Genomic DNA, 14,644 nt, shown 5'->3' on the forward strand with positions numbered 1-14,644 from the left:
ATTTTATTTTTGAAAAAAAAAATTCTCGAAAATTTTTTGGAAATTTTTCTGGTTTTTTTGTAACAAAATCTTAGGTTCGAGACTCTCCTGGGGTACCAGGGTACTGGGAATGTACGAGTATTAGGGTATCTAATAGGGTCTGTATCGGTTTGCAATCAACAATAGTTTTATAGCACTGATCATCAAGAAGTAGCCTTTCTTTGGGTAAAACATCATAATATAGTGGCTAAAAGGTAATTGAAAACACAGGTTCGGTCTGACAACTTTTGTGCCGGGACGAAAAATTTATGGTTTATTGACCAAATCCACAAAACTTTGGTTGTTGAGAAATCTCTATGGTTTTCGGCTTTCGAAGCTGTCGGCCCTCTGGTTTGCCGGCTTCTGCAATGTCGACCTTGCTAGTTTTGCCAAAACCACTATAGATCATAGGGATGTGTCGAGATCTTAGTTGGATAACTTTTGGCTTCGTAGACTTTTGGCGATGTGGAACGTCGGCAAGGTGATCTTTTCCCGTAAGGCTATGGGCACCACTTCCTCTTCACTTTCTCTTTTGACCCCCAGCAACGAATCAAAGGTCAATGTCACCGATACAAAGATTCCAACTAGCTCTCCCGACCAATCGAACTCGATAGATTCGACAGCAGTTGTGTAGGTACTACCTTATGTATTGACAAAGATCCACTGATGTTATGTTCAAACTTTTGCTGCCACCAATAATTTTTCATGACCTTAGCACGAGTTCTGACCAGAACTCGCTGTAGGAAGGTGGCAAAAAAAATTTTTGAGGATAAACTTGGTTCGTTCGCGAAAGTCGCGGCACCAAAATATTCTGGCCTTTTATAAAAACAGGAAACAGAGTCGGCTTAATTCAAGAGAATCGGTAAACGGCAAACTTTAGCAAATTATATTGCACGGAATTAGCAACAACCTTAAAAGTATCAAGCCAAAAAATGGGCTTGTTCATGCGCTGATTTTGGTGTTTTTTTCACATTGAACTCATTTGCAGTTCACGCAGTTGAATTAACAGAAACTCAATTGCAAACCAATTTTGAACCGATAAAAATATGAGCATTATATGTTCTATCAGGTTTGTCTCAAATAGGATTCGATTTAGGTGAGAATGGATCCCACGCCGAACTCCCCGGAACGCACATGTACACGCTGGGCTATATAGCTGCTTTTGACAAGAGACTATACTGATTTTATACTATAATTTCAATTTAATGCTGTGTAGCATTAACAAGTTGAAACCTAAGCTTAAGTTATGCGTTCTTTGCCTAGTTGAATAGAAGGGAACCTACCGCGTCATGACAACAGGTGGGGGGGGGGGGGGGGGACTTTGTCCCTACCTGTTGTGAACACAGGGGGACAAACTTGTCTCCCCGTTGTAATGACGGGCTATACGAATACTATATCATACTTAACCTTATAAAACTCTCAGTTACACCATAAACTCCCAGTTACACCAAGCCATGGTATAAATATTTGGTCTTCATGCTTAACCTTATAAAACTCTCAGTTACACCATAAACTCCCAGTTACACCAAGCCATGGTATAAATATTTGGTCTTCATGCTTAATCTTGTAAAACTCCCAGCTACACCAAAAAGTGATGCGTATGTTTGTGAAGGAAAAAGAGCCCATTACAGATATTAAAATACTGGTGTTCTTCTGCCAGAAAGTTGGACAAAATTTAGAGACAACATTACTGCTTATGACAATCCTGTGCATGGTAGTTTGATCAGTCTCAATATTTGTAGAACCATTTATGAAGAAAGCATAGATCACTTTCGAATTTGAAATGAATTTTGAAACAATACCAACCATCGTTTTTGAAGCCACAAAATGGCCTGAGTATGACAAATGGTCTTAAGCCATGCCTTCAAAAATTTGCAGATAGTCATGACTTACAAAGCTTGATGTTTAACCATGAAGAGACGAGCAATCTAAAACAACATCAGCACCTGTTTGGAGGCCGATGCATTCACAATATAACCAATATAATCCAAATTAAGCACGTGCTGTATTTCCTATCAATCAATTGTTTATCTGAAAAATACGACTGACTGCAAAAATATTCTGTTGTGTTGTTATTTTGACATTAACTGTTTATGTGAACGGACTGAGGGATAGTCATACCAATTAAAGGTAAGAAAAATCGAAAAATTTAATTCTACCAACATTTTAAGCTTACCAACATTTTCAGAAATACCTACATCAATATCGGCTGTTTCCCAATCGTAGGAGAATTTACCTGCGCAGGAAAGTTTTTGCTTCAACGAATATATCCACTATTCACGTATTTCTTTTAGCATTGCAAAATGGTCAGAGCTAGGTAAATAAAGTTGGAGACTTTTCATCTCATCTTACATCAAATCGATCATCGTAGCCTTGAAAACTTTACATCGTGAAAACTCTACAATCGATCATCGGTAGACTTAAGCTTAAATTAACCAAGCGTACCAGTTTTTATCCAACGAAAAACGTGTTTTTATGGCTTAACCTTCAGTTTCATTCCGTTTTTGACCTCGATAAGGCTTTCATTTTCCAGAACTGTTGATGAATCAAGGTACTAAATTTAGTTCCAAACAAAATAGACAGCCTCTAGATAGCACCTAGGACAATAATTCGTCCTATTTAAGCGTAAGCGGCAGAATGAATCAATTCAAATTTGGTTTCGGCGAGCAATGTGCTCTTATTAAGACGTTAATGAGAACAAAACAGATGCGTCTGTAGGGTGGCGTCCCTCATGCTTGAAGGTCCGAATACTTGAAATTAATTTTAGCTTCCTTTCAGCCAATCAGAATCGAGTATTCAAAATCTCAAAGTAAGAAAATAAATCCAGGCCATTAGTGTTATTATTAACCGATTAGATAATAAGCAGATGAGTTTTCAAGACTGAAAAATTCTTATGATTTTGACCTCATTAATTTGATGTTTATCTGAATAGTATTGCGGTTGTAACCCGCAATTTGTAAACTTTTTGATTATTTTCTACTGATTTAATATATTTTCTGTTAATATTGACTTCGATTTTGTGAAAAAGCCATTTAGCCAATAGAAACGCTTAGCAATTTTGATTGGTTGAAATTTTTCAAGCATTTGGTCTTTCAAGCATGAGAATCCTCCCCCGTTTGTAGTTTTCATAGCGTGTGGCGAATAATATTTAAAAATAAAAAAATTTTAAAATTCTTTTTCAAGTTTCTTTTACCAAAAAACTCATCAACGACGTTAGAGGGCAGTCAGAACATTCAAAACCTTGTCTTGATACGAGCTATCTTAATTTATTTATCAGTAGAACAGATACGCTAATGAATAGTGTTTTTTCTAGGTAATATTTTCGTCAATTTTTGCTACTTTGTATTTTTCCGAGTTGTTTTTGTTGTGATAGATAGCTACAAAAATTCTATGCTGTCCGTTTTCGATGACTTTGACGCCAAAGGAGTGAGAGTTATCAGTTAATTTTTTTTCCAGCTTCCCACCTCCTATTGAAATTACAGTACAAAATTTTTTGAAAGTTGCTCATAAAGCAAATTACATGAGGAAGAAAGTATGTACAAATTCAATTTTTTGTTCACGTTTACTTTTTTATGGCACTTAGGAACATCGAACTTTTTTTCACTCCCCTCTCACTTTTGAAAATCAAATTGGAAAATTTATTTTAAAATTTCCATAATTCATTAAAACTTGGCGAGGTGAACAAACTAAATTTTGTGAAGTGAACAAATTTTGGCTGTTTTCCACTTTTCGCCTACTTTCAATTTTTTTGAATTTTTTTTTCGTTGTGATTATGCATTAAATTCAGGCAAGGTGATCTTACTAACAATGATGAACATAACACATTCAGTCATAACTACTCTTAATGCAACAATAAAAATTGAACTGAACACCAACAGTTTTTTCAAATAGGGCTTTTTAAATCGAGTTGCAGAAAAATCAACGAAGGAAACTGGAAACTCTTTCAGTTTTTTGCATATATGAAGCGTTTTTGTTGCAAGAAGATTCAAACATTTATCATCCAAGATTCTTCTTTAAAACGTCTATGATTTATCTATGAAAAATGCTAATACATTGATGTCTTTTTGATGACTCGTGACTGAAACATGTTTTGTTCTATCCATGATCCGTTACAACCTTTACCCATGAAAATTGTTTTCCATGAACAAACATTATTAACATTTTTAGACTTTTTTTGGGTCGGTCTTAAGCTGGGAAAAATATTTCACTTAAGAAAGTAATTCTTCGTAGAGCAGAGTTGTAACTTCGGGAAAACTTACCTACGGCAACCCATAAATTTCCGCGAGATCCAAATAAAGTTTTCACATCTATGCACTTCCGTGGTATGAACGACTAAACATAAGGAATATATATATTTAAGGCATGAACCTGTCACAATACATCCATTAACTGAACTAACTGAAAATACTTGAGCAACAATGGCTAGCACAATTTCAAAATTATTGATGGAACATTGGTAAAAAAAACTGGTGGAAAAATGTTGTACAAAGCAATTTTATGATGACAGATTAATGGCAGAAAAAAAGATGACGGTAGATTGATGAAAAAGGGGTTGTAAGTTGATGGCGCCTTGATGAAACATCGGTGTTTGGCTCTTTTCCAGTTCCTTCCCCCTTTCAAATTCATCATCCTTCAAATTCAAATTATTCCTCTGTCATAATGCAAAGAAATTTGGCGTGGTGAACAACTTTGGCGTTGTTCTTCATACTTTACAGCGTAACATCACGCATTTAGCCATAATAACACGTAAAACAAACATAAAACTCGGTATTTTGAAAGGGTGAAACTGAAAAAGAGCCCGGTGTTTGATTGCATTAAAAAAAAACAGCAGTAAATTTTTAAAGTTCATAGTTGTCACATGATAAGCCGTGAGAATGTTTGGCCAGAACAAAAAGATAAGAAATGCTGAAATGGCACTGCATTGTGCTGAACGGCAAAACTCGTTTTCTTTAGTGAGATATCCAAATTTTGAACGGATGTTTTGTTACTGAGTATTTTTTTTTCACAAGACAGATCAATGTTTTCTCATGTCCAATTACTCAGCGCTGATTTAAATTATCCGGAAAAAATGCATACAACTAAAAAATTAAAAAGCATTTCTCTCAAACTCGGTCGACTTTGGGTGAAAAATGATAAGACAAAACATGCTGAGAATATGGTGCGACAACTCTGTTGAAATGCTAAGCAAGTTTTGATTTAATCGTTTTTCACCTTAAAGTTTACCCAATTTGAGAAAAATACCTTTTGAATTTCAAGTTAAATGCGTTTTTTCAGGAAAATTTAAGTCAGCACTGCAGTATAAATGGTTGATAAAAAAGACAAAGCTCATATCAAGGCAAAGCCCTGAATGTTCTGACTGCATTTTATGGTTTATGGTGTAGTGTTCGTTTTTCGAAAATAGGAAAGAAAAAATGCAATTTTAATTTTTTTTTGAAAATCACCCCCCTCTCCGCGCTTTTTAAATAACAAAGTGATATACTTGGCTTACAGCGAACTAATAAATAGACCAAATAGCTCGCCTCAATTGCATTTGTAACGTTTTCTTGGACGGATTAAAACTCCGCTTACGCCCTAATAGCACAAACTCGGTATTTTGAAAGGGTGAAACTGAAAAAGAGCCCGGTGTTTGATTGCATTAAAAAAAAACAGCAGTAAATTTTTAAAGTTCATAGTTGTCACATGATAAGCCGTGAGAATGTTTGGCCAGAACAAAAAGATAAGAAATGCTGAAATGGCACTGCATTGTGCTGAACGGCAAAACTCGTTTTCTTTAGTGAGATATCCAAATTTTGAACGGATGTTTTGTTACTGAGTATTTTTTTTTCACAAGACAGATCAATGTTTTCTCATGTCCAATTACTCAGCGCTGATTTAAATTATCCGGAAAAAATGCATACAACTGAAAAATTAAAAAGCATTTCTCTCAAACTCGGTCGACTTTGGGTGAAAAATGATAAGACAAAACATGCTGAGAATATGGTGCGACAACTCTGTTGAAATGCTAAGCAAGTTTTGATTTAATCGTTTTTCACCTTAAAGTTTACCCAATTTGAGAAAAATACCTTTTGAATTTCAAGTTAAATGCGTTTTTTCAGGAAAATTTAAGTCAGCACTGCAGTATAAATGGTTGATAAAAAAGACAAAGCTCATATCAAGGCAAAGCCCTGAATGTTCTGACTGCATTTTATGGTTTATGGTGTAGTGTTCGTTTTTCGAAAATAGGAAAGAAAAAATGCAATTTTAATTTTTTTTTGAAAATCACCCCCCTCTCCGCGCTTTTTAAATAACAAAGTGATATACTTGGCTTACAGCGAACTAATAAATAGACCAAATAGCTCGCCTCAATTGCATTTGTAACGTTTTCTTGGACGGATTAAAACTCCGCTTACGCCCTAATAGCACAAAATTTTTCGCGATTAGTTGTCGTAAATTAGCAATCTTTAAACCCTCATAACTACACAAAAAATCACAGGTGAAATATAATTTTTTTACCTTTGAGCTCAAGACAACAATACTTTTCGACTGATATTAAAATGATATCAAAAATTGCTAATTAAAAAGTCGAAAACTGGCTGGAGAAAAAACTATCCCGAGTACAATTATTCCGTCATTTTCTTCAAAAATAGTCGGGATAAAAGTTTTTTTTTAGTAAAATTGAGATAATTGACTTAACACGTGATGTTGCAATGTAACCTAAGGTATGATGTACAAAGTGTCTAGATTAGTTTATTTTTTGACCATGTAAAACTGCAAAAACGCATTTAGTTACGACATAAGTTAAAAACATTAAAACAGAACTTCAAATGTGTAGGGGAGTTGGGAAATAGTCCTTTAAATCCTTTTGTATTTTCCAGGGACAAAATGGCGGCCAAGACGGACATGGAGCGCATTGGCGTGTTCAGTGAGTTAGGCTACCTTCTGGGGGACAAGTACAAGAACCCTTCGAAGGGTGGTTTCAATGAGAAGGCGGGCAAGGGCAAACAGATGCTACCCGGGGGGTCCAAGAGCAAATCGGCAGTGAGGGACGGCTACTTTTCAGACTTCGGCCGTGTGTTTGAGAAGGAGGCGTACACAGACTACGTGAAGATGAGGAGGATGGACCGGATCATGGCGAGCAAGAAGAACATCGGCAAGAACTGGACGCCCAGCAGTTACCCCTCCAAAATGCAAGTTTCAACCAGCTATCAATTCAAGCATTTAACTGTTTTTTAATCTTCTTACCAATAAATATTGAATTCATGGACACGTTAACCAAAAATCAACATAATACAGCTAACTTTTAGTTTACAACAACAACGAAAATTAAACATAAATAGCCGGGTGCTGTGCAAATAGCACAATCTTCCGACCATAATCATAAGCAATAGAACGAACCAGTTTTTTTTTACTTTCTTTCAATCTAGTGCCGTTTTTAGTGTGGTGTGATTCGAAAACTATACAATCTGGTAGAAAACTAGTAAAATAGTCATGATCGACATTTGTCTCCAAGAAACAAATAAAAAACAAACAAGAAAAACTTTTTAAAAAATTAAAGTTTCATTGTTCTAGCTTTTTGCACAAATTTTTTAATTTAAAAAAACTTTTTTACCAAACAAGAGCTAAATGAAACATCCAAAACTATTTTTCTTTACATCAAAATCCATTTTTCAACATTCTTTATGGTGTTTGAGTTTGCTCGGAAAATCAATTTGGTCGACCTCAGAAAAAGATCGACAAATATTCGAAATTTTTTTGAAAATCCGACCCCTTCGAAAAAAAACTATATCCACCCCTGCACTTAAGTGTAGAAGGTTAGTGAATTCGGCATAAATGACAGCAATTATCTGCTAATAAATAAATGAATGACAAATTTTTTTTTCAGTTTTCCAATGTTTTGCTGTATAATTTTTTGGTTTGCCGAGGAAGCGGTAAATGAAACTTCCAAAACTAGTATTTGTAGAGTAAAACTAAGCTTTTAATACTTTATAGAACAACATTTTAAAAGCCTAATCGCTTCTTTAGTCGCTCGAAATTAGACTAAAGCTCAAAAATTTCAAACCTGTTTTTCTCGACACTGAAAAAACTTGGAATATTTTAAAAGTCGTTCCAGACCCGCCTGAACAAGTTTCAATATAATGTATCACTCTGATATGTTCCAATGATTAATTGTGGCCCCTGAATTTGCGTGGAAAACAAAAAACTAAAACACCCGAATACAAATTTTCTCGCCTTTTGCACATTTTCAAAGGTCGGAACAGTTATCCCAAATTACTTTGTGATATCATGTTGAAAGTCAGTATCAATTCTCATTAAGAGCTACACCTGGTTTGGATGCATGAGCATTTTTGAATTTGTTGTTGTGTCGTCAGGGTTGGATCTGGCAGCTACTATGGCACCCTGGGTGGAAGAGTGGACCATCTATCCCCTGCTGTTCGAGCAGGCAAGGCACACACTGCACCCCCACGTAACTTCACCACACAGCCGGGCAAAAAGGGAACCGGATACGGGTTTGTTCAGATCATTATTTATTCATTCATAGGAGCCGCGGTGAGCAAGTGGTTAAGTCTCCGCCTCTGAATCGAAAGGTCGGATGTCAGATGCCCACCATTATTCGTGCTCGTTGCCTGAGTGTGAGGCAACATTACCCAGTCCAGAAAAACAGTCGAAAAATGCATGTAGATCTAAACCAGGGAACAACAGCAGTTCTCCGCGGTGAGCCCAACAGCTCCTAGTGGTCCTTTCCCTTTTAGATAAAATTCTCACTGTGAGAATATCTTCAACTTGAAATCTTGATTCCTAGAACCTTTTCAAAGTAGAAATATAGTGGAAGTGGTGTTTTCATGTATAATGACCACAATTTAACCTTAAATGAGACGTGGCTGTTTGTTTCCTTTTTCATATATGCCTATTTATTATTCAGGTATGTTGACGTCTCAATTGGGAAATTGCCCGGCTATCAGTCGGACAACTACGAGAGAGCAAAGGACCAGTTCAGGGTGAGTTGCAATACACCTGGTACATCTGAATTCTGGTTTTCTAAACTTTTTAACTTCATTTCATATCTGTAAGTTTCTGCAAGACAAGATGAATCTGCATAGGATTTATTTGGCACTATTAACCATCTGAGTGATTTTGTTACTTATCTTGAGACGTTATTTGAAAAATTTAAACTTATTAGAACCAATCCCAAATAGTTAGTTAGAAAATGAAAGTATCAAGAAAAAGTCTTCTACAGATCAGAACAAAATGGCAGATTTTCATGCCCTTTTTATGTTAAACTTAGAAAGAGAATGAAGCAGCCAAGTCCAGGATGAAGGGAGGCTCATTCAAACTAAACATGGCGCCCAGAGAGTTCTTCGACGAGAACCCCTTCAAGTCAGACAAGAACCTGCCCCCTGTCAGGAAGGCCACACCTACCAAGGAGCCAGCCAAACCCTTCCGACCCAGCAACCCTGGAAAACTGGTTAGTTAGAGCTGCTAACTGTTTCAATTCTAGCCACAAGTAAAAATAAATTACTCTAAAATCGTCGACTGTGCTCCAGATAGTTGCCAAGAAGATCGTACTTTTTTATAATTCTTTGACACTACTAATAAGATGCACTCAAAAATAGTCTAATTCCTTTCAAAGATGATAATGACAATATTACACTGGTTCTTGTGGAATTCAATTTTGGGTAAAATTCACAAACTTTGATTATACTGAAGAGTTGGTTCAATAGATTGGTGTTGTTTTTTAGCTGGGCGGAGCTAAGTTCGGCACCTTCGACCCCTACCCGGAACATCCAAAGGACGTGTATGTGTACAACCCCAATGTGTTCCGACAGCAGAAGCCGGGAGAGAAAGTGTTCGTACCCTCTGCCGGACCTAAGGGATACCCCATCAACTCCATCGTGAACCAAATGGTCACCAGGTGGGTGCATCTGCCATGTCCATTTATATCTGTCTGAATCACTGTGCCAAAAGAGTAAATCAACTAAGTTGCATTCTCTTGAAACAGCTCAGCACAGTTTCATCACATTTCTATATTCAATGAAGAGAAAGTTAAAGTGATTAGCCTGAAGAATTTCATTTTTCTCAATATAACAGTATTTCTAAAGTGCACCTGTTTAAATAAATTCTCAAGAATTTGTTTATTATTTTCAGATCAATCAACGATACAAATGTGCCCTACACACAACAGTGCTACTGACGACAAGGAAACTTTCAAGACACACTTTTTGCTATTTTATATCAGTTTGCAATTTACTCCTTCGCTAGAGTTTCAAAAGTTTAGTTTCAACACGTGAGACACAGTTTTGAGAAAACTGTAACATATAACTCAAGGAAAAAATTAATAGCTATCATCTAAATGAGCAGATCATATCTTAGCAATCGTTTTCATCGCCAGTTTTTTCATAACCAAGAAAAAATTTCAAATTGAAACCTACAAAACTATTTTAATTATTCTTTTCGTAATACTTTACATTTAAAAAGATAAATTAACAAAAAGAATCCAGAAAAACAGAACTTTACAAATTTTCAGAACTATAATGACTCAACTCATTAGTAAAACTTCCTTTTCTAAATAAAGCATCCTTTTTACATGCATTGGCAAGAAGTTTTACAGCTTGCGAAATTTTATGACGACATTTTCGGGTAACTACTCGATATGTTCTAAACAGTTGTTCAGAAAAAGGGTATATGTCCATCAAAAAAGCTTCCATAACTGCTATACCATGAGAACAGAAGCAAATAAAATTGAATTACTTCAGCGAATAACTAGAAAAAAATCTTCTTTTCAATCAAAGAACCCATAATACAGGAACGTATGTTTAATTTTTGAGCAAATCTCACAAATGGTTTCGGGACCTATCTGTGTTATCTTTCTCACAAAATTGATAGTCTCAGTTCGCAGTTATTGTAACAAGGTCTAAAGTGCTATCTCTGTACTGAACAGCATAGCATTTTCATCATGCGTCCGTTGGTGAGGCCATACAACACGAAGTGGGTCTTGTCATCGCCATTCATTATCTTTTTGAACAGTATGAAAAACAAAGCATACATACAATCAAAGTTTATTTCTGAGCGCTTTCGCACATTGTGTGCATCATCAGAGAAACTATCATCTGAAATGGTCGTCATCATTGCGAACCAGTTAACAAAAAACAAAAAACCAAAACAACTGCACTAGTATATGAGTAAATGCAAATCTCGCCGATATAAACCGGAACAAAGAAAAGTGTCCATCACAACTTGAGGGTGAGCTGCCGCTGCCTGTAATCTTCGCGTTGGTTCAGTGTCGGTTGTCTTCTTGCGATATACAGGGCCTCAAGCGTTAGTAGTCGTCCTGAATCTTCAGTCTGGTCCAGAATCTTGGAGCAAATTTCTGAAGCGTCTCCGATGCAGTTTTTGAGGTGACTTCCCACGTTTTTTGAACAGTTTTGCAGGCTTATCGAAATCAATACGAACATAAATGATGCTTGACAGAGGCGAATCGCAGCTGAAACACTGAAAGCCCGGGCTGTCGGAACAACGCTACCTAAAAACTGCCTGACTATGTTAGACAAGTAGTTCATATGATAAATCAATGTTTCGATTTGAAGGCTTGCTAATCGCAACCACACTTTCTACACCCAACAAAAAACTATATACTAAGAGTTCGATCAGGCAGCGAGTTTGAATGCTGCCTGCTAATGAAGTATTTTTGAGATAATGAAAAAATCACAAAGCTTACATACACCCAGAATGCCAAAATTATTTTTTAACTATAAATTTTATAAAGTTTTATTTTATTATGGAAAAATAATGGTCAATTAATTTGCCTTTTTAGTCGGAAATATTGGGTCTGAATCTGAGTTTTTCGGTCTTCCACTTAATTTCAAAAACACAAAACTCAGTAACGTGTTTTTCCTTAGTTCCGTTTTCCACAATAAGGCATTTTGCAGAAAAATGCCAGGAGAATAATTTGTTTCTCCGTAATTATTTTCAACAACTCCGGAAAAAAACATCAGCAACAGAAGCATATGGAGAAATGGAAAAATGGCGAACGAAAACAACATTGGAAAGGGCGGACTAACGAAGGCAAATTAATTGCCCACTTATTTTCTATAATAAAAAAAGCTTTTTCAACAGTTATAAATTTCTACAATCAATTTCTCGAAGGCAGGGCAGGCCTATATCTGAGTTATATATTACAAAAAACATTGTTAAGTTAACTGCAGCCACTAAAATGTTTAAGTTAGTTTAATTGGTAATTGATGTTAAGTAGCTTTCCGAGCATTAAATTTTGAATCTTCTGATTATTGCATTTGAGCTTAAAATAAAAGTCACTAAATTATCACACCAACTTAGCTACACAATTAATTATATATATCGAATCTTAAAGATATCATACAATTTTTTTGCTATGCAGCAGCCCTAAATAGCTCAAAAAGAAAACAACAAGTTTAGATTTGCATCACTTTTGACATTAAAAAAAAAACATTGTATATATGTATATGTATATATATATATATATGTGTATGAATATGTATATTAGTAAGTTTTTCGCTGTTTTCGTTTATATCAAAGGCTATATCAATTTCCCTGTGAAAACTGAATCAATCTGTGAATGTTTTTTTAATGTCAAAAATGATGCAAATCTAAACTTGTTGTTTTCTTTTTGAGCTATTCAGGGCTGCTGCATAGGAAAAAATTGTATGATATCTTTAAGATTCGACGCGAGCGTTTTTGCGTAATTTGTAATTAAAGCTTAAAAATAAGAACAAAAGCCGAAAAACCCTAAATATCATTTATGACATTAGCTCTGATTATGAGAAAACAACTTATTAGTCGTTAAATCTTCATTGATTTCCCATATTTTTTATTATTAAGAGTCAAAAAACGTAGTTCAGACTCTTAGGTAGGTCGTGATATTTTTTTCAGGAAGTTTTAATCTTAAAATACTCTAATAACTACAGAAAGTGCACTCATACACATTAATGCATTTATGAATTGTGCCCTAGGTATATTAATGATTTAGGTATATGTGCCCTTTTTGAGTTCAACTCAAGTTCATTTGCTGAAAGTTTGCTAATATTCGCTCTCCAATTACGCAAAAGGAAATGGAACGAAAAAGCGTGATCGATTTCTAGTTTCGGAAGTTGAATTTTTTAGATTTTCCAGCAGAATAAAACTTTGCCTAACACTCCAGTTTTTTCAAATTGAGTTAAAATTATCAAAAGAGTGCCAATCATAAAATATTCTTGAAATTCAAAGAGCTTTAAGGGCATATATTTTCTCTCTGAATTTCGAAAGTTTTTTCATAAAACAAGTCAGTTATTTTTCTGCTCCTTTGCGTTCATTGAGTCTTTTCCAACTGTCTCTTGGCTATTTATAGCTTCCGGCTGAGGACACTTCGCTCTGAAGTATCTAAAATCGAAGGTCGAAACGAGAAAAAAGTCTCGCAATATTTCTTTTCAAATACATTTCTGATTTGTTTCTGCTCATGGCGGAGCCAAAAAAAGCAAAAAAAAAATCACTCGCTCACTCGTGCCAGATTTGCGAAAGCAAAACTTCTCATATTCTGACCAAAATCTCAAAAATATGAATACAAATTGACTAAAACAATGAATTCCGAAATCAGCTTATACTGCAATCAAACAGCTAACATGGAACAAAGTTTCTAGTTGCAATTTGTTTATTCGTCTTCAAAGGCGAAGTCGGCGTCTGGATCAAAATTCAACAAGGCAGCGCGTTTCTTCTTTTTCGTTCTGGTGGCCAACTGCTCAACCAGACGATTATGTGACTTTTTCTGCGTCTGCAGCTTTTCAAATCTTCTCAAAGTATTGGGAGTCCTGTAGAGTGGGTTCTTGTAGATGACACTTCCCGAGAAGCTGCCGTTGAACACTTTCACAGGTTCCAACACCATACGAGGTCCCACCTCAGCCAATCCGGCTCCTTCGGGTAATATTTGGTAATTTCGGAACCAGACTTTATCGTCTACTAATGAGAAAGTAAAGACGTGGTCTATGAATGGCTGTGATTTTGGATGTCCACAAGGAGTGCTGAAAATTGACACGAAGAGCTCCTTGAATAAGTTCAAGTGCGGCCGTTCGTCAAACTCAGTTCCGAAGGACAATATAGCACGGGAGCTCTTCAGACAATTTCCAGTCAATTTCAGTTCCTCCATCGTGCAGATATTGTGCAGCAAAAACACAGCAGATAATCCTAGTTTGGAGTCACTCATGTATAGAAAGACATCTTTGAGCTTATGCGATTCAAAATACATAATTTTGGTGCAGTTTTTGATCTCAGCTATATCGTTCAGCTCTGTCAGCCCCTTTTTCCGGTCAAACTTTGAGTCGCCTTTGGCATGTGGTAGAAACTTGAGCAGGTTTTTCATCAGATGCCGACTTCTGTAGTCAACTCTGCGTGAACAGATGACCAGCACACGTGTCTTCCGCTTCCACCTTAGAGCACGTTTTTTTGTCGGGTGGTTTGGGTCCAAAATTTCAATATCATCAGCCGGCATTTCACCCTGAAAAAACTTATCATGGTAGGCAACAGATTAAAGAAAAAAGTCAACGAAGTCAACGAAACGGAAATATATATCACGTTAAAGCTCTTTCATTTTCAATCATTTTTTCGGATTGACACTTTCAACAAAAATCCAATTAGAGAAAAGTGG

At 35.9% G+C, this 14,644-nt stretch overlaps 4 protein-coding genes across 7 annotated transcripts in view; 2 read left to right on the forward strand and 2 right to left on the reverse strand.

Annotated features, from left to right (window-relative positions):
- The window catches only part of LOC134854321 (protein rogdi homolog), a 438,231-nt gene that overhangs the window by 91,592 nt on the left and 331,995 nt on the right, over positions 1–14,644 (reverse strand). The gene's annotated exons all lie outside the window — the stretch shown is intronic.
- Positions 1–14,644, forward strand: part of LOC134854318 (E3 ubiquitin-protein ligase RNF14-like) — a 360,494-nt gene that overhangs the window by 79,103 nt on the left and 266,747 nt on the right. The gene's annotated exons all lie outside the window — the stretch shown is intronic.
- Positions 1,978–10,264, forward strand: LOC134853933 (cilia-and flagella-associated protein 96-like). Of its 2 annotated transcripts, XM_063869918.1 has the most exons (8): positions 1,978–2,148; positions 2,313–2,335; positions 6,873–7,184; positions 8,367–8,504; positions 8,918–8,993; positions 9,281–9,460; positions 9,735–9,907; positions 10,141–10,264. In XM_063869918.1, the coding sequence occupies exons 2-8, from the start codon at positions 2,322–2,324 to the stop codon at positions 10,184–10,186; spliced, it is 939 nt and encodes a 312-aa protein (XP_063725988.1). In that variant the 5' UTR covers positions 1,978–2,148; positions 2,313–2,321; the 3' UTR covers positions 10,187–10,264. The 2 variants fall into 2 exon arrangements, with proteins under 2 accessions (XP_063725988.1, XP_063725989.1); XM_063869919.1 differs by lacking the exon at positions 2,313–2,335.
- On the reverse strand, positions 13,572–14,490 carry LOC134854336 (ribosome biogenesis protein BRX1 homolog). Its single transcript, XM_063870554.1, has one exon. The coding sequence runs from the start codon at positions 14,486–14,488 to the stop codon at positions 13,655–13,657; it is 834 nt and encodes a 277-aa protein (XP_063726624.1). The 5' UTR covers positions 14,489–14,490; the 3' UTR covers positions 13,572–13,654.

This window comes from Symsagittifera roscoffensis, chromosome 9 (genome assembly GCF_963678635.1).
Source record: "Symsagittifera roscoffensis chromosome 9, txSymRosc1.1, whole genome shotgun sequence".
In the NCBI taxonomy this organism is placed as follows: Eukaryota; Metazoa; Xenacoelomorpha; order Acoela; family Convolutidae; genus Symsagittifera; species Symsagittifera roscoffensis.